Here is a 23100-nt window from a genome sequence, read left to right as displayed (position 1 = left end):
CGCCACTTCTGGTTTTCTAGTGTTTCATTGGCGATAAGAGTCTCGTGGACTTTTGTGCCCGGGCTGGCTTTGAACCTCAAGCCTCAGATCTCAGCCTCCTGTGTAGCCAGGATGACAGGCGTGAGCCGCCGGTGCCCGGCCCCTGCTGGTGTTTTGAAAACCCTCCACCAGCTGTCTGTAACGCGGGGCTGGCAGCCGTGAGGGTGGCAATCACGTTTTATCATCCTGGCGGCCGAGGGGTCCCAGCCTGCCCCTCCGTTTACTGTCTTCCCCCAGACAACCCACGGCGGTCCTGGTGACTCAGTGGGTCGTAGATTCACAACTGTGCCACGCCCAGGAGAGCAGGGGGGGGCGGGGTGCTAAGTGCTGGGAGGGAGCCCGCGGGCCACCAGGCCCAGGCCTTAGAAGAGGGGCAGCAACAAAGCACCCAGTGGACAGGGCGCGCTGCCAGCTTCCAGCCGGATCATCGGAAGAGGAAGCCCCGTGCCAACACAGTGCCCAGGGGAGCCGTGCGGGGCAGCCGGGAGCCGGCTTGCCGGGCTGGCGTGGGGACAGGCCCACTGGGTAGGGGCGACGAAGCCCCGGCCGGGCAGGAGAGCAGTCAGGAGACGACCCTGGAATATCTTGGGCCGTTTCTCACCCCTCCTCACAGGAGGGAGGGGCAGATGGAGACCCGCACTGGCGGTTCGTTCGGGGAGTCCTAGCTCACTGGACGGCTGCAGTTCAAAGCCAGCCCAGGAAGGAAAATTCACAAGACTCCTGGACAACAGGGAGCTGGGCATATGTTCTGATGACGGGGGGGGGGGTGCATGGGGGGGGATCACATCCCAGGCACCAGCCTGGGCAGGAAGAGCAATGTCACCTCAAAGGTAACCCGGTGGGAAAAGGCTGGAGGCCTGGCTCAGCAGTACAGCACCTACAGAGCACGCGCAGGGCCCCGCGCGCAAAACCAAGTACTGCAGATGAACGATGCAGGAAGACCCTCAGGGGTGTGTGTGTGTGTGTGTGTGTGTGTGATTACGATCCAGAGAAAGTATTTAAAGATAATTACACACTTCCCACGCTTCAAAACAGGGCTTCGCTTGACGATGGGTCCCCTGGCAACTGTATGGCAGATGTAACGGTGTGCGAGGGTGTGTAAGTCCATGTGACGCTGTGCGAGGGTGTGTAAGTCCGTGTGTGCTTGTCGACACGATGTGATGGTGTGTGAGGGTGTGTAAATCCGTGTGACGCTGTGCGAGGGTGTGTAAGTCCATGTGACGCTGTGCGAGGGTGTGTAAGTCCGTGTGACGGTGTGTGAGGGTGTGTAAGTCCGTGTGACGGTGTGTGAGGGTGTGTAAGTCCGTGTGATGGTGTGTGAGGGTGTGTAAGTCCGTGTGATGGTGTGTGAGGGTGTGTAAGTCCGTGTGACGGTGTGTGAGGGTGTGTAAGTCCGTGTGTGCTTGTCGACACGATGTGATGGTGTGTGAGGGTGTGTAAGTCCGTGTGTGCTTGTCGACACGATGTGATGGTGTGTGAGGGTGTGTAAGTCCGTGTGATGGTGTGTGAGGGTGTGTAAGTCCGTGTGTGCTTGTCCACACGAAGCGGTGAAGCGAGAGGAGAGGTTCTGTCTGCTGCTCGCGTTCCCCTTGCGTTTGGTACTCTGGGAGCAGGCTCCTCTGTACGTGCTCCAGCCCTCCCCAGATCCTCAGTTTACCTCTCAGCCTCCGAGCCGCACACGGCACCCTCCCAACCACCACCTTGGGTAAAGCCTCTGTCTTCCAGGTCCTGACCATCAGTTTGAGCCCCGGCTTGTCTGTGATCAACTTTTCTTGTTTATGACACAGAACAGCCGTCTGTCTGTCCATTTGCAGAATGCACAGGGGCCGGAGGCGGGACGGACAGCCAGACAGGCTCTGAGCTGGGATCCAGCCCGCAGACACAGCACGGTGGAGGGAGCAGACCACTGAGCCACTAACCGGACAGGAAGTGTGTGTGTGTGTGTGCATGTGGTGTGTGTGTGTGCACTGTGCATGTGGTGTGTGTGTGTGTGCATGTGCAGGTGGTGTGTGTGTGCACTGTGCGTGTGGTGTGTGTGTGCATGTGGTGTGTGTGCTTGTGTGTGCACTGTGCGTGTGCTGTGTGTGTATGTGGTGTGTGTACCTGTGCGTGTGGTGTGTGTGTGCACTGTGCATGTGGTGTGTGTGCTTGTGTGTGCACTGTGCATGTGGTGTGTGTGTGTATGTGGTGTGTGTACATGTGCGTGTGGTGTGTGTGTGTGCACTGTGCGTGTGGTGTGTGCACTGTGCGTGTGGTGTGTGTGTATGTGGTGTGTGTGCATGTGCGTGTGGTGTGTGCACTGTGTGTGTGGTGTGTGTGTATGTGGTGTGTGTGCATGTGCGTGTGGTGTGTGTGTGTGCACTGTGCGTGTGGTGTGCATGCGTGTGTGTGCACTGTGCATGTGGTGTGTGTGTATGTGGTGTGTGTGCATGTGCGTGTGGTGTGTGTGTGTATGTGGTGTGTGTACATGTGCGTGTGGTGTGTGTGTGCACTGTGTGTGTGGTGTGCGTGCATGTGTGTGCACTGTGCGTGTGGTGTGTGTGTATGTGGTGTGTGTGCATGTGCGTGTGGTGTGTGTGTGTGCACTGTGCGTGTGGTGTGCACTGTGCATGTGGTGTGTGTGCATGTGCGTGTGGTGTGTGTGCACTGTGCGTGTGGTATGAGTGTATGTGCGTGTGGTGTGTGTGCACTGTGCGTGTGGTATGAGTGTATGTGCATGTGGTGTGTGTGCATGTGCGTGTGGTGTGCGTGTGTGTGCATGTGCGTGTGGTGTGTGTATGGTATTTGTGTGCATGTGCGTGTGGTGTGTGTGCATGTACATGTGGTCTGCGTGTGGTATGTGTGTGTGCACTGTGCGGTGGGGGTGGAGAGGGTCTTCACCATGAAGACACGGGTGACGCAGGTCGGGGGAAGGGGCCGTGCACAGGCCTTGCTGTGCGGGACAGGGGACCCTTGGGGTACTGTGTGTGGTGGGAGCCAACAGGCAGACCAGATCACCATGACTGTTCTAGAAGGTCTGACCTCGTCTCAGGACCGTGACCCTCGGTGCCTTCCGCCGCCACCGTGGTCCGTCTGCACCAAGCCGGCCACAGCGGGGCTGGTGCTGCTGCGTGGAACTGGGCGGGAGTCAGGCTGCGCTCAGCCTCCCCAGGACCAACACCCACGGGATTCGAGTCCCAGCCCAGAACCACTGTTCTCATCCGACCCTTTGGCGCACACCCTTACTCCACACCCAACTGGGGGGGGCGGGTACACACCCTTACTCCACACCCAACTGCAGGGCGGGTACACACCCTTACTCCACACCCAACTGCGGGGGGGGGGGGGGGCTCGGGTCCCGCTGAGCTGGTCAGCAAGAGGAAAGAAGAGCGCGGTGGCTCTACTCACCTGAACTTGGACGTGGAGATCCGGCGGCTGGAAGAGAAAAGGGAAAGGTTACCGGGGGCGCGGGAAGGCCGTCCGGGATGCGTGTGTGGGCGCGGGTGGGCGGTGCGCAGGCCCCCTGGCTCTCGCTGGCCACGGGTGACCTGGTGGAGCCGTGGCTCACCCTCCGCCTTCTAGCTGGGACAGCCGGACGGGAGGGGCGGCCTGCCCGACTCAGGGCTCCGGCTGACGGAGGGGGACGGGACGTGGGGGACCCAGGGCTCGGCGCCCTCCCGTCTCCCGCTGTGTTTTCCTGATGGGACGGGAGGGGGGACCCCGGGCATGGCGGGAGGCTCTGCGGGTCCCCGCGTCCCCCCTCCCTGCCCCCCCCCGCGCCTCCCTCCCCCGCCCTGCCTACTCACGCCAGCCTGGCCCCGCAGTTCTCGTCCTCCATGTCTCCTCCGGCCACGTTCTCCGTGTTGACGGACTCGGTCTCGCTGGTGGGCATGCTCACTGCGAGAGGCCGAGGGCACAGCAAAGGCGTGGAGAGAGAGAGAAGGGAGGGGAAGAGCGTCAGAGGGTCACAGGCCGTGCGGGGACCCGTGCCGGCGCCCCGCGGGCCGGTCTGCTTAGCTGGGGCGCGGTCTGCCGCCCCGGGGGCCGGGACAATGCGGGAGGAAGTCCGCATGGTCAGATTGTTCCACGGGGGGGGGGGACACAAACTGTGGCCTTTCTCGGCCCTCTGGGGAGCCGTGAGGGCTTCCCAGCGCTTCTAGAACTTGCTATGGATGGGACCGGCTCCCCCCTGCCCCGCCTTCCCCGCACCAGCGCGACTCCCAAGACCGCGGGAGGAGGCTGCGGTCTGGGTGAACGGCCGCCCTTCCCCGCACATGCCCGGCCGTGCGTGAAGCAGCAAGCGCGCAGCGCAGGCATCCGGCGCGGAGGGGCCCTGCGGTAGGAAGAGCATCGGCCTCGAGTCCGAATGGGGCCCGAGGTCGGGCTGCAGGGCCACTGAGGAGACTTGGTCCGTTCCCTCCAGCAGCCCCGGCAGGAGTAAGGCCGTCCACCACGGTGCCGCAGCTGGCGCGTCTACACCACACGCAGACGCTCCCCGGCAGCCCCGCAGCCTCGCCGCCTTCCAGAAACAACCATGTTTTCTAGATTACGTTGCAGTATGGTGGCTCAGAGGTCATTTCTGTCGTGACTGCTTTTCCCTTGAACATAAAACAAGTCGAGCTTGAAGAATTCTTCCGGGTGCTGCCCCTCAGCTCTTCAGCTCAAGGTGAGCGCTCTACCGCTTGAGCCACAGCGCCATTTCTGGTTTTCTAGTCCTGCCCAGGCTGGCTTTGAACCGCCATCTTCAGATCTCAGCCTCCTGAGAAGCTGGGATGACAGGCGTGAGCCATGGTGCCCGGCTTCGGTCACACTTTTATTGTGATGTGAGTTGCTTGGCTCACTCCTTCCTTCCTTCCTTCCTTCCTTCCTCCCTCCCTTCTTTCCTTCCATCCTTCCTTCCGTCCTTCCTTGTGGCTAGGCTGGCCTCTGACTCGAGATCCTCCTGCCTTAGCCTCCCGAGGCTGAGGCTCTAAGCGTTATGCTACCATGCCCAGAGAGGCCCAGTTCCAGCAACACTTGCTCCTGTAGTGTGGCCTGGTTTTGCTCTCCTTCTGGAACAATCTGGCAGGAACCTCACTGGCCCTCCATGGCTGTGCCGCTGAGAGGTGGCGGCCAGGGGGTGATGAGCCACTGGGAAAAGACTGCTCCAGGCTGGGCGGATCAGGCCGGGGCCGGGGCCGGGGGGGGCCGGGGGCCGGGGGGCCGGGGGCTTTTCCAGGCTCTTTCCTTTGGGAGGAAGACAAGTCTGGTGGGGGAGAGGAGACACACTTTGAAGAACATGGGAGATGGAACAGAAGCCCACACAGCCTGAGACTCGTTGGATGAGAGGAAATCCTGGAGAAGCCTTAGGGCTGGGTGGGAGTTTGGAATGGCTCCCACGCCACAGGAGAGGCAGGTGAGGCCCGGGGCCGGGCTGGTGGATGGTCAAGGTCAAGGCGGGGAGCTCGGGGCACGAGGGCCGTGACGCTGTGCCACGCTCGTCCTGAGCATCTCCCGTGGGCCGGTCCCTGCCCTGAGGCCGTCAGGCAGGGCTGTGTGGCACCGTCGGGCTCTGGAGGCCCCGGCTGGGGCAGAGTGGGGCCAGGGGTGGTGCTGAGCTCCGCAGAGCTCACGGCCATCGACAGACCCCGAGGGCGGGAGCCGGTCTGTCTCAGCGTGGGCCCGCGGTGAGGTGACGGGCTCTCAGCCTTCCAATCCGCCTCTGCCCCCATCTCCGAGCGCGGCGCCCCGGGCCTCTGCGGCAGCGGCGGTTGTTGGAAGGGGCCGGGCTGTCTGAAGAGGGCGGCCGGCCTCTGCGACCCGGGATGCTGTGCGTGTGAGCACGTGCGCGTGGGCTGCGGCCTAGGGAGTGAGCGTGTCAGCTTCCCGCCCTCACCCTGGCCGAGGCTGGCCAAGTCCAAAAGGAGAGCTCCGTGGGGGAACAGCAAGGCGTGCTGATCACACACACGCACACACACGCACGTGCACCCACGCACACACACACACACGCACATACACGCACGTGCACCCACGCACACGCACACACACGCACATACACGCGCACCCACGCACACACACACACGCACATACACGTATGTGCCCCACGCACACACACACGCATGCACCCATGCACATACACATGCACACACATACACACACGCGCACCCACGCGCACACACACACGCATATACGCACGTGTGCCCATGCACACGCATGCACACACATGCACATGCACACACACACGCACGCACACACACATACACACGCACATACACGCACATGCACCCACGCACACGCATGCATACACACATGCACACACACGCACACACATGTGCACACACACGTATGCACACAACGCACATACACAAGTGCACACCCATGCACATGCGCATGCACACCCACACACACGCGTGTACACACACGTGCACACACCCACGCGCACGCACACCCACGCACACACATACACACATGCACGCACGCACACGTGCACATATGAACACACATGCATGCACACACATACACATACACACGCACACACACACACGAATACCGTGCCACAAGCATGGGGAGCAGCAGTGTGGACCGACACGCGTGTGCACATGCACACGGAGCGCAGGGCCACGTTACCGTGGGTTTCTGTGGAGTGACTAAACCAAGCAAACTTCCCCTTCTTCTGATCCCGAAAGCTGGCCGGGGCACCTCCTTCCTCAGACAAGGCGGCCGGGGGGAGACAGGGAGAGGACGCCGGCAGGGGGCGGGCCGGCCGCGGGCGGGGGAGAGACACAAGTCAGTTTTCATCTCCAAACACAAACCCGAATAAAAATTAAAACAGCAACAAACCAACACATGCACCTGTGCGCGCGCGCGCGCACACACACACAGGCACACACACACACAGACTCCAACAAAATGGAACCCGAACTCCAAATCACTTAACACAGAACAGAGGACAGATGGCCAGTCTGGAAGAAACGGGGAGCGGAGGCTTCCTGCGCCTGCCAGCGCCTTCTGGCAGCTCCTGAGACGGTGCCCTTGCTCTGGCACCCGTCGGCTGGGCCACGCGGCTTCTCTGACCCCAACGAGACCCGGCCCCCAGCTCCCCCCATCTTTCCCCTGCCGCATGATCTGGGTGAGTTAGTGAGCCTCCCCAGCGCCCCCCGCCCCGTCTCCTCCCTCCTGAGACGATCGACACCAAGAGCTTTTGGTGCCAGCTAAGCCGGAATAATTATCTGCAGAAAGAACTCGGTAAGCCGCAAAGTGCTGTGAGTATTCGCTCATCTCACCGGGCGGCTGGAACCCGTCTTCCTTCAATTGGTCGCTGCGGGAGCCTTAGGTTTGTCCTGACCGAATCAGGGTTTTTCTCAAGCCGGAGGCCTTAGCCGGCGACCCCGCTCCTGTGTGACCCTGCGCGGCCCCCGTAACGCACTCTGTATGCTCACCGTGGTCAGGCTCTCTGTGTGCTGTGTGTGGGGGCTCCGGGAGGCCGCCCGGGGGGCTGGGGAGGGGGGGTGCGCCCTGATCCGCGGCTGGCATTAGTGCCCCAGGGCGGAGCCGACCCCTGGCAGAGCATGGCCACACGGGGCGGCTTCTGGGATGGCTTTGTTCCAACAGAAGTGGACATTGCAGGGGCGGGGAATGACCGCTCCAAGGTGCCCGTGGTGGGCCCCGCAGGGATGGCTTGCTTCTCCTGTGGTGTCCACACTGGTCAGAGGCCGGCCGCACGGGCTTACTCCCGCGGGGCCCAGGGATCTCCTGAACGCTGACGGTCAGGAAGGACCGTGTTTGGAAGGACCAAACGCCCCCGCAGCTCTGCCCTCGGTACCACTCACCTTCTCCCCTATTCCACAGGGGAAGAAGGGAGGGTGGGGCTGGAAAACCAGGCCGAGTTGTTCACACAGGTAAGAGACGGCGATGGAGGAAGAGGAGACAGACGCGAAGGGGAAGCGGGCCCCGGCAGGCTGCCCGGGCGGAGAGTTCCTGGGGAGTCACCACCTGCATCTAGAAGGTTCTCAGCAGCCGCCTGCCAGTCCCCGGCCCAGCGTGACTTCTTCCAGAGAAGCAATTAAAACTGGGTTGATTTTTTTAAGCCGTCAGAAAGCAAAATATAAAACAGGATTAAATATTAAGAAGCCAAACAAAGTGGCCTTATTAAAAGGCACCACAGAAGCGCGATGTGCTATCATCATCATTATTATTACTGCTATAAACCGGCGTAGGGACATAAATGCCTGTCCTTGATCTGCAGTCATAATCCAGAGCAAAAGGAAAGGCACCGGGGTTATTGTGTTCTTAGCGGGCCATAAACATCCAGGTCTCCCGAGCAGAAAACTCCTGCGTACCAGGGAGCCGGGCCACCTCCGTCATTACCGGGAGGGGAGGGGAGGGGGGAGGGGGGCTGAGGGAAGGGAGCAGGGGGGAGTCGGGGAGGGAGGCCATCGGAAGCAAGCAGACGTCGGAGTCCTGACTCTGCTGCGGCTGCTGCCGCCGTGTCTCTTTCCCGGCTTTCTCGCACCATCGTTGCTTTTTAGGGGTGACCGTGATGATCACGTACTTCTCCGGCCTCAGCCGCCTCCCCCTGGACCGGCCCCCCACGCGCCCTCATCTTACAGATGAGGGAACCGAGGCCTGGGGAATTCGGTGACCCAGGCGGGCGGCTGGATGGACCCTGCCCTCAGCCACTGCGTTCCAGTCCCCCTCCCCGAGGGCCAGAGCTTTGAGGCCGGAGCCCGGGGTGCTGGGGGGAGCCCCTGATCTGGTAGGGCTGCTCACTGGAGCAGGGGCGGCGTGTCTCCCGCGGGATCTCGGACCTGTCCCGTCCTCCGGCGCGCACAGAAACTGCGGTCCTAAACTCTCCGGGCCAAGCCAGTCTCCGTGGCTCCCGCCGGACCCCGACTGCGTCCTCAGCACCCCCTCCACCGGGTCACGAGTGGGGTCCGCGGGCAGCCACACGGCCCTCCTGGGTGCCCTTCGTCCAGTCTCAGCCCACACGGCCCCTTCCCGTCTCCCCTCCCACGTGACCGGGTCAAGGGGAGCCGCGGGTGCCGGTGGGCAGGCGCCGCGCAGGCCCGAGGCTCTGGGGTGGTGTTCTGAGGAACGGAGGGGATACGGACCCCACGCCGGGCTTCTCACACTGGCCGCTTCTCCCTCCGAACAGCCCTTCCCCTCCCGAGGACGCTCCTGCCGGAGACAGAGTCATCTCCAAAGGGATGGCGGCGGCAGCCTCTCGGGGGACCTGCCATCTACCCAGCTGCTCCAATGACCTATCACCTATCAATCTATCAATCTATCTATCTTCTATCTATTCTTATTATCTCCATATCTATTCCCATTAACTACCCAGCTACTCCAATTATCTATCAGCTATCTATTATCATTATCTCCATATCTATTCCCATTATCTACCTAGCAACTCCAATTATCTATCTATGTATCTATCTATCTATCATCTATCTATTCTTATTATCTATGTATCTATTCCTATTATCTATCTAGCTACTCCAATTATCTATCTATCTATCTACTTACCTACCTATCTCTATCTATCGATCTATCTATTTCTATCTATCTATTCCTATTATGTATCTAGCTATTCCTATTACCTATCTATCTATTCCTGTTATTTACATATCTATTCCTATTATCTACCTAACTATTCCTATTATCTGTCTGTCTGTCTGTCTATCTGTCTGTCTGTCTGGTTTCCTGAGTAGTAGTGGCTGAGGCTGGATTTGAACTTGCCATGCAGCACAGTCCAGCCTTCGGCTCTGTCTTCTTGCTCTCAGCCTCACCACTGTGCCTGGGGTTTTTGATCTCAAGAGTGTGGTGTGGGAAGGGCCCCCTTGCGGGTGGCGTGGCTGGGCACAGGCGCTGGCCCTGGGGAGGGCTGCAGGCCCAGCAGGAGGGGGGCCGAGGCAGGGCCGAGGAGAGGGGCAGAGAGGTCTCCTGCGCCTGCCCACCCCACAGCTGCAAGGCGACCTGGCCGGGAGGCGCGTGGTGAGGCCGGGCCAGGCAGGGCCACGCGGGGAGGGAGCGCGGGGCGGCCCTCTCCAGAGCCCGCCTCCCATGGCAGAGGCAGGCGGGAGGGGAGAGACGCAGCAGGGCAATTAGCCGCGTAATTAGCCATACAAGGCTGATTAGCAGGGCTGCGGGGGTGGCGCTGGCCCCCGGCTCCCGGGGCGGCGTGCAGGGCTCCAAGGCTGCGGACGGCGGGGCCAGCGGAAGGCAGAGGGCTTCGGCGGCCCGAGGAGCCCAGATCCCAGGGCTTTCCGGGGCCAGGGGGGGCGCGGGACGGGCCCTGGGGGGAGACAGCCTCAGATTCCACTGTTCAGTTCAGTTCCTCCAAGGCCACGACCAGAGAGGCGGGGGAGGCGCGGAGTGGACACGGACGGCTGAGCCGCTACGAGGCCTTCTGACCCCCTTCCAGAACCTTCTCTCCAGCCTCTCCTTCCTGCCCCCAGCTTCCACCCCGTTCCCTGTGCGTCCCTCCTCCTTCCTGCCTGGCGAGGAGGGAGAGAGCCACGGTGGACGTCGGAGCCGGACAGCTCGTGCGTCTCAGGCTGGCTCAGATGAAGGCGCGGAGCCTCGAGCGTCTCAGGCTGGCTCAGATGAAGGCGCGGAGCCTCGAGCGTCTCAGGCTGGCTCAGATGAAGGCGCGGAGTCTCGAGCGTCTCAGGCTGGCTCTGCTCCTGTGGCCATCCCTTCACGCCGGCCAGCAACAAGGCTGTACGCGCTTACCGGCAAAGGCAACAGCGCGGGCCGAAGCCAGGGCCTGGGGGTCCCGGGCTGGCGCCCCGAGGTCACGGGGCGTTGGTGGGCGTGTCCGGGGCCGGCTCTGCTTCCCCGCGGGGGTCATCGCTACGACCACCCTCACCCCGGAGCAGCCACGGTGTATGTCCCCGCGGGCTCAGCAGCATCCTGTGCTGTGGATAACGATGGACGAACGTTTTGGCACAACTGGAGAGAGCTGGTAAACACCCATTGTGCCGGCCTGGACTCTGTCCTCCTGTCCCAGCACCGGAAGGGTGGACATTACAGGCGTGCACCACCACGCCCGCCTTCACACTAGCAATCACCCTGCCTCGGCTTCCTGAGTGCTGGGATTACAGGAGTGCAGGCATTGCCACACCTGCGTGAATTCCTTCCTTCCTCTCTCCTACACAACTCCAGCTCAGGAGCTCTAGTTCCGCTCAGACACTACCAGGGCTGGTGCTCTGTTTTTCCGTGACAGAAACACGAGGCAAGCTGGGGAGCAGATGCAGCCGTCAGCGGCCACGGCCGGGTGTCGGCGGCGGCCACCCAGTCCAGGCTCTGTGAGTGGCCACCAGTGACTCTGTAGGGGTGAGCCAGAATCCCCAGTGCCCCCGACGTGGGCTTCTGCCATGTAAGTGCTTGGCAGAGTGCCGCCGGCCTCAGCCCCAGGTCTCCTTCTAAGTAGATTACGCCCAAAACGTATTTCTTCAGCAGGCAACAATTGGGTTAGCTGAACGACAAATGTCACCGGCCATCTGCGTTCGGGGGGCGCTTCCTGGCCAGATTACAGACGAGGAACATGATCTCTGGTTATGGACAATTCCCTTCGGCCTCACGGATCTGATTAAGCTTCGCAGCGGAAGGAGAGGAATCCACCGACGAGATGCTGTCCTCCCTTTATTACCGGATCAGGGGCCTGCCATTCCACCCGGGCGGCTCCGCGAGATCTGACTGAGTCTCAGCTCGCGATGACGGTCAGTCCACCCTTCTCCACCGCGGCTTTATTCCTGGGACCTGGGATGGAATGGAGACATGGCACGGATGAACCACTCAGGCCTCCACCCCTTGGAAGGGGCTGGTGTCTTCCGGCCCTTCCGCGTATTTCGTTTTCCGGTCCTAGAGCAGCCCCTTAGGGATTCATTCTCCCTGCTCTGAGCCATTTGCTGGCTGTTCCTTGCAAGGCAGAATAAAGCGAGGACTACTTCCAATGTGCCCATGGACCTATCTGAAGAAAAGTCGAGAGGAGTCCAAGGGGACAAAGAAAAACAAACGTGGCACCACGTTCCCATCCTCACCAGGAACGCGTGAGAACCGTGACAGACCAGGAATGCGAGGTGGAGATGAACGTGCGCCGTGGCTCCCGGCGTGGCTCCCGGCGTGGCTCCTGACGGTGGCTCCCGGCGTCGCTCCTGGTGTGGCTCCTGACGGGCCCGGCCCGGCCTCGTGTGGCATTGACCAGGCAGGTCCATGTCATCGGTCCCCGGTGGCAGATTCCAGTACCTTCCAAGCCAGGGCCCAGCTCTTACCCTCCTGCATTTCAGCCTTTCCCAACCCACATACACGGAGCAAGGTGCACGGCGTTCTGCGTGGGTGCCGGGAATACTAAAACCCCTACTTTTAGGAGCATAGACGGACGAAGAGGGACAATGAAGCAGATACAACAGGACACGTACCACAAGTACCATCTTGTGGGCGGGAGCAGGCCCTGCTGGGAGAGCCAGGGAGGGCCCAGGCGCGTCGAGGGTGGGTGGCACACATGGCGGCCGGGCTCCCCCGGGGGGAGCGGTCACTGTCCAGCGGGCTTTGCTTCCTGGCCGTGCCGAAGGGCAGGGTGAACCGGAGACCGCGCGGGCCGGGACCCGCCGCCCCCGCCCGACTTCCCACACCAGGAGGACACTTCCAGGAGGGCCGATGATTCTGCCACCACCAAGCCTCCGCTCTCGCTGGCAAGAAACACGGAGAGCGAGGAAGCCTTAGTTCTGATCTTTTCTTGTGCCGTGTGGCTACTTTCAGAGCCTTTGTTGACACTGGGTGGCCTTCTCATTATTCCACGGGTCATCGATGAGAGAGAGAAGACGATTGGTGGGTGGATGGGGCTGTTTTCCGCCCGACGGCCAGCCTGCCCTGCACAGGGTTACGGCTCCTCACTCGCTGCTCAGTGAGCCAGCCTGCCCAGCGCAGGGCTAAGGCTCCTCACTCGCTGCTCAGTGAGCCAGCCTGCCCGGCACAGGTTATGGCTCCTCACTGCTGCTCAGTGAGCCAGCCTGCCCGGCGCAGGGCTACGGCTCCTCACTCGCTGCTCAGTGAGTCACGGACGGCAGAGCCATTTCAGCCGCTCTGAGCAAAGGCCCCGGACAGCCACACTTGCTCTTCAGCAACGGCCCCGGCCCGGGCTTTTGCTTTTTCCTGGCCTTTCACTTCGGCGGGCTGCGTTCCGATCGTGAAATCTCAGAGCAAGCCCTGGGCCCTGCGGGTGGAGCCCGGGCCTCCAGCCTGGGGACTTGCTTGTTTGCTTTTTTTAGAGTATAATGGAGGGAGGCAGCGCTCCCCTATGCTTACCAAGGCCTTCCCGTGCTTATACCCTTGGCAAAATAAGATTCCGGAGAACCTTTCAGAATTCCAACACGTACTTAAAAAGAAAGAAAGAAAGAAAAATACACGGAAGTAGTTGTAGCAGTGACACTAGAGCCAGAGGAGCGAACGCCCAGAAACACCAACGCAATCCATGTTTGGAAAGCAGGGAGTGAGCGCCCCAGCTCTCCCGCGGGACAAGCAAGGGACCAGGTCCAGGAAGCTACTGGAGAAGCGGCCGCCCCACCCGGCGGGGCGTCTTCCCCCCTTCCCTGTCCTCCTCCGTCCCTCTGTGATCTCTGGGTGTGTGCTGCCCCTGGGGTGAGGGGCTAGACCCAGGCCAACGCTCACCGACATGATTAAGGCTTATGCACACGCCCTGGACATATAGACAAATCGGCGATGCTCGGATTCCTGCCTGCAAACTGGGCGGGGCTCCTGGGCGGCCGCCCGGGGCTCTTCCAGGCCCCCGAGTTTCCTTTCTGCACGGCGGCGATTACCCAGTCACTGAACAGCACCGGGGAGGGCGGGGCGGGGGGGGGTGTAAATATTTAATCCCGCTCATCTACGCGGAAATTCAATGTTTTGGTTCCACCGTCTGTCTGTCTTTTAGACGCTTATCCACATAAATGTCTGTCTTAAAGACTGCGAGCTAAGGGAGGCTGGGATTGCATTTAAATTGTCTTAATGATATGAGAGGGGGAGGGAGGGGGAGAGGGGGATTCCCATATGGGAAGATAGTTAATAAATTCATATTTTAAAAAAATCTTGAGGAAGCAGGGAAAAGAAGAAATTTCCATCTCTTTCTTCACAGCTTCCGTCTCGGACGCCTTCTAGCAGATTCCACACAGCAGCCCGTGGAGGCCTCCCTCGGCCCCCTCCGTGAGTGACCGGGACCGCTGTGGGAACGGCCCGGGCTTTGATCAGGAGTCTCCTCTCCCTCTCCTCTCCACACACGGCCGGCCACGCTAGGGAGTAAGAAGCCCGTGGAGCGGCGCGCTCCGCGCCATCCTGGGGAGAACGGAAGCAGAGCGAATGAGCAGCCGGCCACGGAGCTCCGCGTCTGCATTCCGCCAAACTGCTCGGGGGCCCCCTCGGCAAAGGCCAGCATCCATCCGGCGGCCCGACCCTCTCCCTCCACAGCACCCAAAGCCCATTTCCTCTTCCTTCTCTGGCCATACCGTCCCGGCCTTTCCAAGAAAGCTGGCTGTCTTTGTTCCAGCTCCCAAGTCCTGCCCCCGTCCGGACTCTGGGAACACTCCCTCCCTCGCTCCGGCCTAGGGGCTGCAGACCTCTGACCTTATCACCTACATTGTGGCCAGGCCCGGGCCCAGTGGGAGACGGGCTGGCACCCACCTGCACCCGCCCGCACCCTGCCGAGCACGCAGCGCCACAGGAATCCTGCCCAATGCCTGCTGGGTCTGGTCGCCCCTCTGCTCAGAACGCCCGCCCCCCCGGCGCTCACCAACTGTCCCTCCCCACCGTTCTCTCCCCTCCAACCGTATCAGCTTCCTCTCTGCTCTTGGATGTACCAGCCACGCTCCCCACCCCCTTCCCCTCTCCACTGCCCCCCCCCCCGTTCTATCTCCCAGTGTCCTGTGCTCGTGGCATCTGGTCTCTGCTGATGGGAATACTGGTGGGATGAAAGGATGGGTGGACAGATGGATGGATGATGGACAGATGGACAGATGGATGGATGATGGGCGGATGGATGGATGATGGTTGGATGGACAGACGGATGGATGATAGATAGGTGGACAGATGGATGGATGATGGATAAATGAATAGATTGATAGATGATGGATGGATAGATGATAGATGAATGGGTGAATGGATGATGGATAGATGAATGGCTGGCTGGCTGGATGGATGAGTGGATGGATGAGTGGATGGATGGCTGGCTGGCTGGCTGGCTGGATGGATGGATGGATGGCTGGATGGATGGATGGGTGGATGGAAGGATGGATGGATGGATGGATGGATGGGTGGATGGAAGGATGGATGGATGGATGGATGGATGGGTGGGTGGATGGGTGGATGGATGGATGGATGAGTGGATGGATGAGTGGATGGTGGACAAAGGCTCAATGCCAAAGGCAGAAGCAGACTCACTGAAGTTACGACACCTTTTTTTTTTTTTTACCCTTAAAAGATTACTTCATTTTTGGGCTGAAAAGAACTGGCAAACAAACCGTGCTGTAATATTTTGAGAACTTCAAGAGCTAAGATACTATGCCAATTAAAACATGCGTGTGCTCTGTCACAGTATTTCCCCTCTGAGCGCCGTCACCCCACCTCTTATGAAAGTCGTTAGACCTCGAATTCCTCAGTAACTACGGCACCGGCGGAACTCCTGAGTGCTTTCCTAGCAGACACAACGCTGTGGCCCCTTTCCTGGCTCCGCCCCCGCCTCGCATCCACTCTGCACCCACTGATTCAGGTCTTCATCCCCCAGCCTGTCCCCGTGGAGAATTTTGTACTTCCAAAGGAGCCAGGCTCCCATCCTACGACAAAACTGGCCAGGGACAAGAAAGAAAGAAGCGGACCCAAAGGCTCTTCGGGCCACAAGGAAGCGGGGGTTGGTGGTTCATTACAGGCTTCTCTGGCCTGGCGGGGCAGAGGGGGGGCTGGGCTGGGTTGAGCCTTTCTAGCAAGGAAGAACGAGGCTCTGAGACACCAGTCCCTGTGTCTTGGAGGTAAGCGTCTCCGGGGCTCACAGGCCAATGTATGTATTCACCGCGCTCAGCGCCGCAAATGTATCGACCCTCTCCCCCTCCCCCTCCGCGGTTCCATCAGCCCCGGAACAGGGCTGTTGGGAGGCTTTCCAGAAAGATCCCCCACGGCCTCACCCACCACGGCTGAAATCCACCCACAGCTCGGCCTTGCAACTCGCAGAACTAGTTAGCTGAGGGGGCACCAGGGCCGCTTCAGCTTATTACACGAGGTCGTGAGCACCCCTCGCTGTTTCTGCGTTTTAACGTGGTATCTGCACCTTGAGCAGGAGAGTCAGCAGGAAGGAAGCGGTGGATGGATTCCTCACACCAGTCTCCGAGACGAGGGCCGGGCCCGAGGCTCCGCTACCACCGCCGGCTGCCTCCTTTCTCCACCCGTTCCCCGCCTCGGTTCTTCCCGAGTCCCGCTCTCCGCATGGGGCAAGCTGCTGGCTTCCGGCCCTTTCCGCACGGCTCCATGCGGCAAGCGTCCTGGTTAGCTCCTGAGCCTGAGTGTCAGATTGCTCCACGCACCCACTGTTTAGGAACCCATCTAGGAACTCACGAGGACAGAAACGCATCCACTCACTCAGTGAAGTGACCGGGAGCTACTGCACACGGGGAGGAGGGAGAGTCTGGGGGGGGAGTCACACGGGGACACAGGTAGAGCTGGTCTGGCTTCTGTCCCTGAGCATGTTTTTAAAACTCAAGGCTGGTGCTCTACCACTTGAGCCATAGCTGGACTTCTGGCTTTTTGGTGGTTCCTTTGAGATCGGCATCTCAGGGACTTTCCTGCCCAGGCTGGCTTTGAACCGCGATCCTCAGACCTCAGCCTCCTGAGTCGCTGGGATGACAGGCGTGAGCCCCGGGTGCTCCATCCCAGCGTTGACTCCCTGGTGATCTGCCCTGGGAAGTCCTGGAGGACGGGGTCCGGTTCGGCGTCTGTAACCTAGCTGCGCTCTCATGAATTGCTCTGGGCTGCCTTCCACGTGCCCAGCTCACATCTCCCATCACGGGATCTAACCGGGAGGAAGCTCAGTGGTGTCCTGTCCAAGGGGAGGGACGCCGGGGCAGGGGACAGAGTGCTCTGGGAAACTGCGCGGTGGACACCAGTCCTTTCCAACAAGCCTGCCGCGTCCCCGTCCAGAGGGCAGACTCAGGAAGGAGGAACCCATCAGACTTAACAAAAGACGCCGTGGCCTTGGCCCAGGTCAAAGACCTGGCAAGGAATAGAGGTGTGACACGGTAATGACCATCATCTCCCACCCATGACTAATCCCTCTGGGTGGCAAACGCCCTGGAGACAGACGCTCACTGCAGACAGCCTGCGGGCCGGCGGGAAGGCCAAGGGCCGGCGGGAAGGCCAAGGGCCGCCCTTCATCACGGGCCCGGCCCAGCCGCGGGAAGGCTGAAGGCTGGCGGGAAGGCCGCAGGCCGCCCTTCGTCACGGCCCGGCCCGGCCGCGGGGCTGTGGCTGACCCCCGTCCCCCGGCCTGACCCCCCCGCCCCCCGGCTCGGCCTCCCCCAGAACCCAGCCCCCCGCACGGAGGAAGGCTGCTCACTGTTGCGTGGCTTCTCCTCGTCCAGGCCCTCGTCCTCGTTCTCGGGGTCGATGTCCTCCGCCTGCGTGATCCAGTCCAGGTAGCCCTTGAGGTCCTCTTCCAGCTGCTGTTTCTCTCGCAGCTTCTGGAAATCTCCCCGGGCCTTGGCCTTCTCCCTCTCTTTGGAGAACTCTCTGTGTGTGTGTGTGTGTGAGGGAGGGAGGGCGGGCGGGGCGGGAGGTAAGGGGAGAGAGAGACAGGCATCCATTACTGTGTGCTGAGAACTGGCCCCACGCCCCGCTTCCCACAGACAGACAGCCGTCTCCCACCAACCCAGGCCCCTCACAGACGGAAGAGACGGGAGGAGGCATTCTCGACGTCGCCATGCACGTTCTAACGAGGGCCCTGCCCTTCCGTTCCCTCTCTCCTAGAGCATGGAAAACCTTCCAATAAAGGACTGCCCTCCAAAGACCCGGAAAGGCCTTGACTAGAAACGCCCTTCCGGAACAACCGGGGAGCGCAGGAGCCCCAGGGAGCCTAGCTTTACTCCTCTTCCGGGGCACAAGGCTTAGGGCAGAGGCGTGTCAGGGCCAGCTCCCACGCGGGGGGCCTGGGCGTGGCCACGCGGCTGGCATGGAACCAGCAAATCTACAGGAAGACCTCGATATTCACCTGTGTCCCTCCGACTTCAGACCCCAAAGGCTGAGTGCCCTCAAGCTCATCCTCAGGGCTGCCCGGCCACGCTTAGCATGCCTGGAAGGATTTCTCTAACCCAGGGGACTTTTTTGCTTTGCTTTGTTTTCCCCTCACATGGAGAAGGATTCCAAACACAAGAAAATGTCCTGGGGGCGGGGAAGGGGGAAGACGCCCTTTTCCTCACACACATCTGGTCAGAATAGAAAAAAAAAATACAAAAAATCAAGATGGCACCCAAGTGCAAAGATAGCGTCGTCGGGTTGGGGTTTGCTGGCCGAAGGGCCCACGGGAGCAGCCGAGAGGCGGTGGCACCTTCTTCTCCCTCATCCACTGTCTGGCTCCTAGTTTCTCCTCCGGCGTTGAGTCTGCTTGCTGGGACACGCAGGCTGGACGCAGAAGGCGTAACCAACAAGGCTAGGAGGAGGGGGTTTTGTTGGGTATTTAGGTGTGCGTTCGGTGGGAGACGGGGCCATGTGTGTGTGTGTGTGTGTGTGTGTGCGTGCACATGCCTGTGTGTATACTCTGGGCGCATTGCTTCATCTTCAGGCTCCCATCTTTCCTTCTCTCCTACTTCAGGGCAAGAGGCTGTGGAGACACCTTGATAAGGGTTTCTTGCACAAGCCGAACACTGCCAGGAAGACAGCGCTGGGAAGGAAGGGCCTCACCAACCAGCCAACCCCGGGGGGGCCCGGCTCCACGCGAGGCGTCCGGGAGGGAGGGTCCTTTCAGCACAGATGGGCTGCGGTTTGCATCTTGACCACACTGCAGGTTCGGGGCTCAGATCTCTGCGGTGACACGGGGCTGGCTGGGTTGCGGGGGGCGGGGGCTGGGGACTGTTTCACCGGGAAAATGCGGGGGCTCCTGGGCTAACGAGCCCCCTCAGCCGCTGCTTTAATGGCGCTCTGCTTCGGATTGGATTTTCTTCTTAAATTTGATTGAATCCAATTCTAATTGGATTGAACTAGCTGTGTCTTGGGCTTCCTGCCAGCTGGCGGGTACGTCGTGCCTTCATTTCCTTCCCGGGGAACTTGCTGCCAGGGGAGAAGGGACCAGAGCCACGGCGCTCAGTGAGCAGGGGAGCCTCCCAGGCTCCCGCCCTCCGTGCGTGGTTGGGGGTGGACGTGGCCGCGCCTCCCGGCCCTGAAGCTCTGGATCTGTACCCAGTCAGGCCTCCCTTGGTCTTGGCCTTGCTCTCTGGAGACGGTAACTCCAGGAAGCATTTCCCCTCCTAGGCACATCAACGGTAGGCGTGGAAGGCCGAAGCCCCTCTCCTAGCCCATCCGCGCTCTCCCGTCTCTGAACCCGGGGGGCTGGGGACTGTCAAGGATTCACTTTAGCTCTGCCAGACCTCCCTGCTGGGAGCTCAAACTCTGGTGACAAATCCCCCACCCAGGACTTCGGCACGGGTGTGGACGACACACACGGCTGGTCCAAGCCAGCCTTCATGTAGATTCTCTTGGAGAGGAGAGGGGAGCCCAGTGGTTTCCTTCGCCAGCCCCACCTGGAGAGGGGTGAGCTGGGGGCTGGGTCTGGCTCGGCCTCTGTGCTTGGACTGCAGCCATGTGTCTGCTCTGGGGAACCGAGCTAATGGAGACAAGAAGCCACAGCTGCCCGGGCTGTGCCGGGCCTAGGGAGCTGGTGAGACCATCCGTCACCGCCGAGAGATGTCACAAGACAGAGCGTGCCCGTCACCCACGGTGGCCAACTTGAACAATGAGAGTGGTACGGAGGGCCAGCTGGGTCCCACGAAGCGTGCCACCGACGGCTGGGCTTGAGGCCCCTAGCAAATCAGTATTGATTGGGTGAGGGGTGGAGCGTGTGGGGGACTCCCGAGTCCATTTCCACGGCTCATTTGCAGCTATTTGTGGATCCGCACAGGGTGGTGAAAACCAGACTCGGCCTGGTCCAGCCGAGGGAGAGCCTGGGATGCTGGCTCGGTTCTGTTCCCCTTTTTTATTTTTTTGCAGGGTCTCAGTGCCACTTTCTTTTTATTTTTTATTTGCATCTGTGATTTTGCAGCTTAAAGCCAAGGGGTGCTTCTCAGGGCAAGAAGGCCGTGGTGCTGTGGTGCGTTCTGTCTGGTGGAGAGAACACCTGTTATACACACTCCAGCGGCAAAACACACACGAAACAAAGCCGGGGTCTGACTGGTTACTGAAAGACAGGGACCTATAGGGACCTACCTGCTGTTCGCAGGAAGCTAACCCTGTATTTCTTCTAGGATAAGTGTGGTGTGTGTGTGCGTGTGTGCATGTGTGTGTGTGTGTGTACACTAATCCAGCATTCATGGTTAATCCATTGCGATCACCCAACCACCAGCTCCCCTGCTTCTTGTGGGGGTGAGTAAAGGACGCGGTAGTTGATGACCCACGAAAGAGAACCCGGTGCTGTGCCCACAAAAAGCCCGCGTGTAAAGCCATCTGCTGGCAATCCCAAAAGTCAGACGCAGAGTTCAGACGTCCGTGGTGCCAGCCACAGGCACAGTCTCAAGACTCTCACGGCCGCGGCTGTCACTGTAACGACTGAATAACAGTCCGGAGTGGCTATTTCTGGAGGGAGGGAGTTGCTGGGAAGTGGTGATCATCTCTACAGTCCTAGGATTTCCCCGGGGTAGGTAGGAAGGTGGCGATCGATGGGTGATCGCACCACAGAGTCTAGGAGATGAGAATTCTTCAGCCTCAGAAATAAGGCGTTCGGGGTACAGCGAGGCCCTGGGTCAAGGGCATGGCACCCTCTGTCTTCATAAACGGCACGCCCCGAGCACAGTTTCACTTTCTTTGCTGACCGAAGGGCACAAATTGGTGAGAACCAGTTACTGTCCCGGGCGTGAGAGATGATGAACATAGCAGTACTATTCACGGACGGATGTAAGGTTCCACAACTCCACTCTTCCAGTTCCAGAACATTCTGAGACGTCAGGGCTTCTGGCTGCCTCCGCTTCCCTCAACCTCAAAGCCCTGCAGGGCCCCGGTCCCTGACCGAGCCCCCTGCCCTGCCCTGGGCCTTCCTCCGGGCTGGAGTCCTGTCGCGGCTTCCTGGGGCGCTCTGGGCGGCTGCCCTGGCCTCTGTCCTTCCAGCCACAGCTGCAGCTTCTGCGCCTCACCTCCTGCCCGCGGCTTACACCAAGGGATGAGCCGGTCAGACGGGCAGGCTGAGGCCAGCCGGAGCTCCTCCATGCCCGCGGTGAGAGCCGAGGTTGCTTCTTCCCTAACCTCCCTCTTCTTCCCGTGGAACGGGGGTCTGAGGACGGCCCGCCCATGGAGTTGCGGTGAGTGTTCGGTGAGCCCGTCAAACTCAAGCATGGAGCCTGGCCCAGCATGGCAGGGAGCGCTCGCGCTGTCCCCTGTGACGGCAAATGTCCCGGGCTCTGAGGCTTGGCAGAATTCTCTGGAAGGTCGGCTTAGCTGCAAGTCTAGCTGGTGAATCACTTGAGTGCTCTTGCCGTCTCCTGGTAGATTATATTGTCCTGACTAATTGGAAAACAAAAAAAGCCATGACCAGGCTGGGCGCCGGTGGCTCACGCCTGTCATCCTAGCCGCTCAGGAGGCTGAGATCTGAGAATTGGGGTTCAAAGCCAGCCCAGGCAGGAAACTCCATGAGACTCTGATCTCCCATGAACCACCAGAAAACCAGAAGTGGCGCCGTGGCTCAAGCGGTAGCGGTTTGTCAAAAGGCCAAGCCGCCTGGCCTCGGCACCTGGCGGGGCCGAGCGGGGTGGGCGGATTTCTGTCTCCTGGCCCTTCCCCCTAGGTGTTCGTTTTTCCTTTTAGGTGGAGAGTCACCTAGCAGTGCAGGGCCATTTTCTTGTGTTGGAACGTGGAAACCCCTTCCACCTTCCAGGCAGCTCACAACGGGCCTGCGCTGTTGTGCTCCCTGCGCTCACCGACCGGCAGGCCCAGCCTCCCCGTGGGAGGTGGCCAGGCCGGTCCCCAGCCTGCCCTGCAGGGCAGCGCCCTGGCCCCTGGAGCCTGCTGAGTCCCCGCGTGGCTGGGAGAGACCTCAGAGCAGCCGGTCAGCCGGGTCAGCGGAGTGGCACAGACAGAATGCCCACCCCCGGACAGCCGAGGCAGAGGAGTCCGCTGCCCACCAAGGGGCCACCAGGGAGGTTTCGGGGTCGGGCCGTGGTGTGGCTGGTATGGGGTGCTAAGGCTGAAGGTGTTTACGTATGTATGCAGTTTTCTTTTTGGATCGAATCCAGGGCCTGCACCGGCCAGGCAAGCGCCCCGTGATGGAGACACAGCCCCTGCTCTGCGTTCGGCTGGGCCTGAGGGAAAGTGATCTGGTGGCTGGGGTCGTGGCTCAGGTGGCGCAGCACCTGCTCAGCAAGCAAGGGGCCCCAGGGTCACATCCCAGTACCATCATGAAGGAAATAAAAAGAAGCGGTCTGGACTCTTTGCCTGTTCAGCTTGTGAACGGCAACGGGCCCAAAACACCAGGTGATTGCACGTGACCCGCTCCTGGGGTCCCTGGGGCCGGAAGGGGCTCGGAGGGGGGCGGGTGGATCAGCCCGTGTGTCAGGTTCCTTTCCCAGCCAGGCCAAGGCCTTTGCCTGTCAAGCTCCCGTGGTGACCCCTTCATCCCAAACGCATCAGAGCCAGGAAGAAAAAGAAAAGGAAAAAAGAATAGCACTAGAAGTAGTAGGAAAAAAATAGATATAAATGGAAAAAATCAAGACCTTTTTCCTTGGTCCTGCTTACCCGCTAAGAACACCGAGAACCAAATTAAGAACAAAAAATGACCCTATGATGATTAGTGTAACAAAATAGATCCAGGGCCAGTCCCTTCCTACAGCATCATTGACCTGGAAGAACGGGATACTCGTTAGTGAAGCACAC

At 60.4% G+C, this 23100-nt stretch overlaps 1 protein-coding gene across 1 annotated transcript in view; it reads right to left on the bottom strand.

Moving 5' to 3' along the window:
* Positions 1-23100, bottom strand: part of Cacna1c (calcium voltage-gated channel subunit alpha1 C) — a 304839-nt gene that overhangs the window by 43756 nt on the left and 237983 nt on the right. The window contains exons 9-12 of the mRNA XM_069988882.1: positions 17591-17763; positions 6625-6699; positions 3825-3915; positions 3427-3453 (exon numbers count right to left, since the gene is read on the bottom strand). Coding sequence (XP_069844983.1) covers positions 3427-3453; positions 3825-3915; positions 6625-6699; positions 17591-17763 — 366 coding nt within the window. The remainder of the gene's footprint in view (positions 1-3426; positions 3454-3824; positions 3916-6624; positions 6700-17590; positions 17764-23100) is intronic.

Source organism: Dipodomys merriami, unplaced genomic scaffold, assembly GCF_024711535.1.
Source record: "Dipodomys merriami isolate MVZ:Mamm:240054 unplaced genomic scaffold, mDipMer1.0.p SCAF_368, whole genome shotgun sequence".
Classification (NCBI taxonomy): Eukaryota; Metazoa; Chordata; class Mammalia; order Rodentia; family Heteromyidae; genus Dipodomys; species Dipodomys merriami.
The sequence above is the reverse complement of the archived record's forward strand: the minus strand, read 5'-3'. Positions and strand labels throughout refer to the sequence as shown.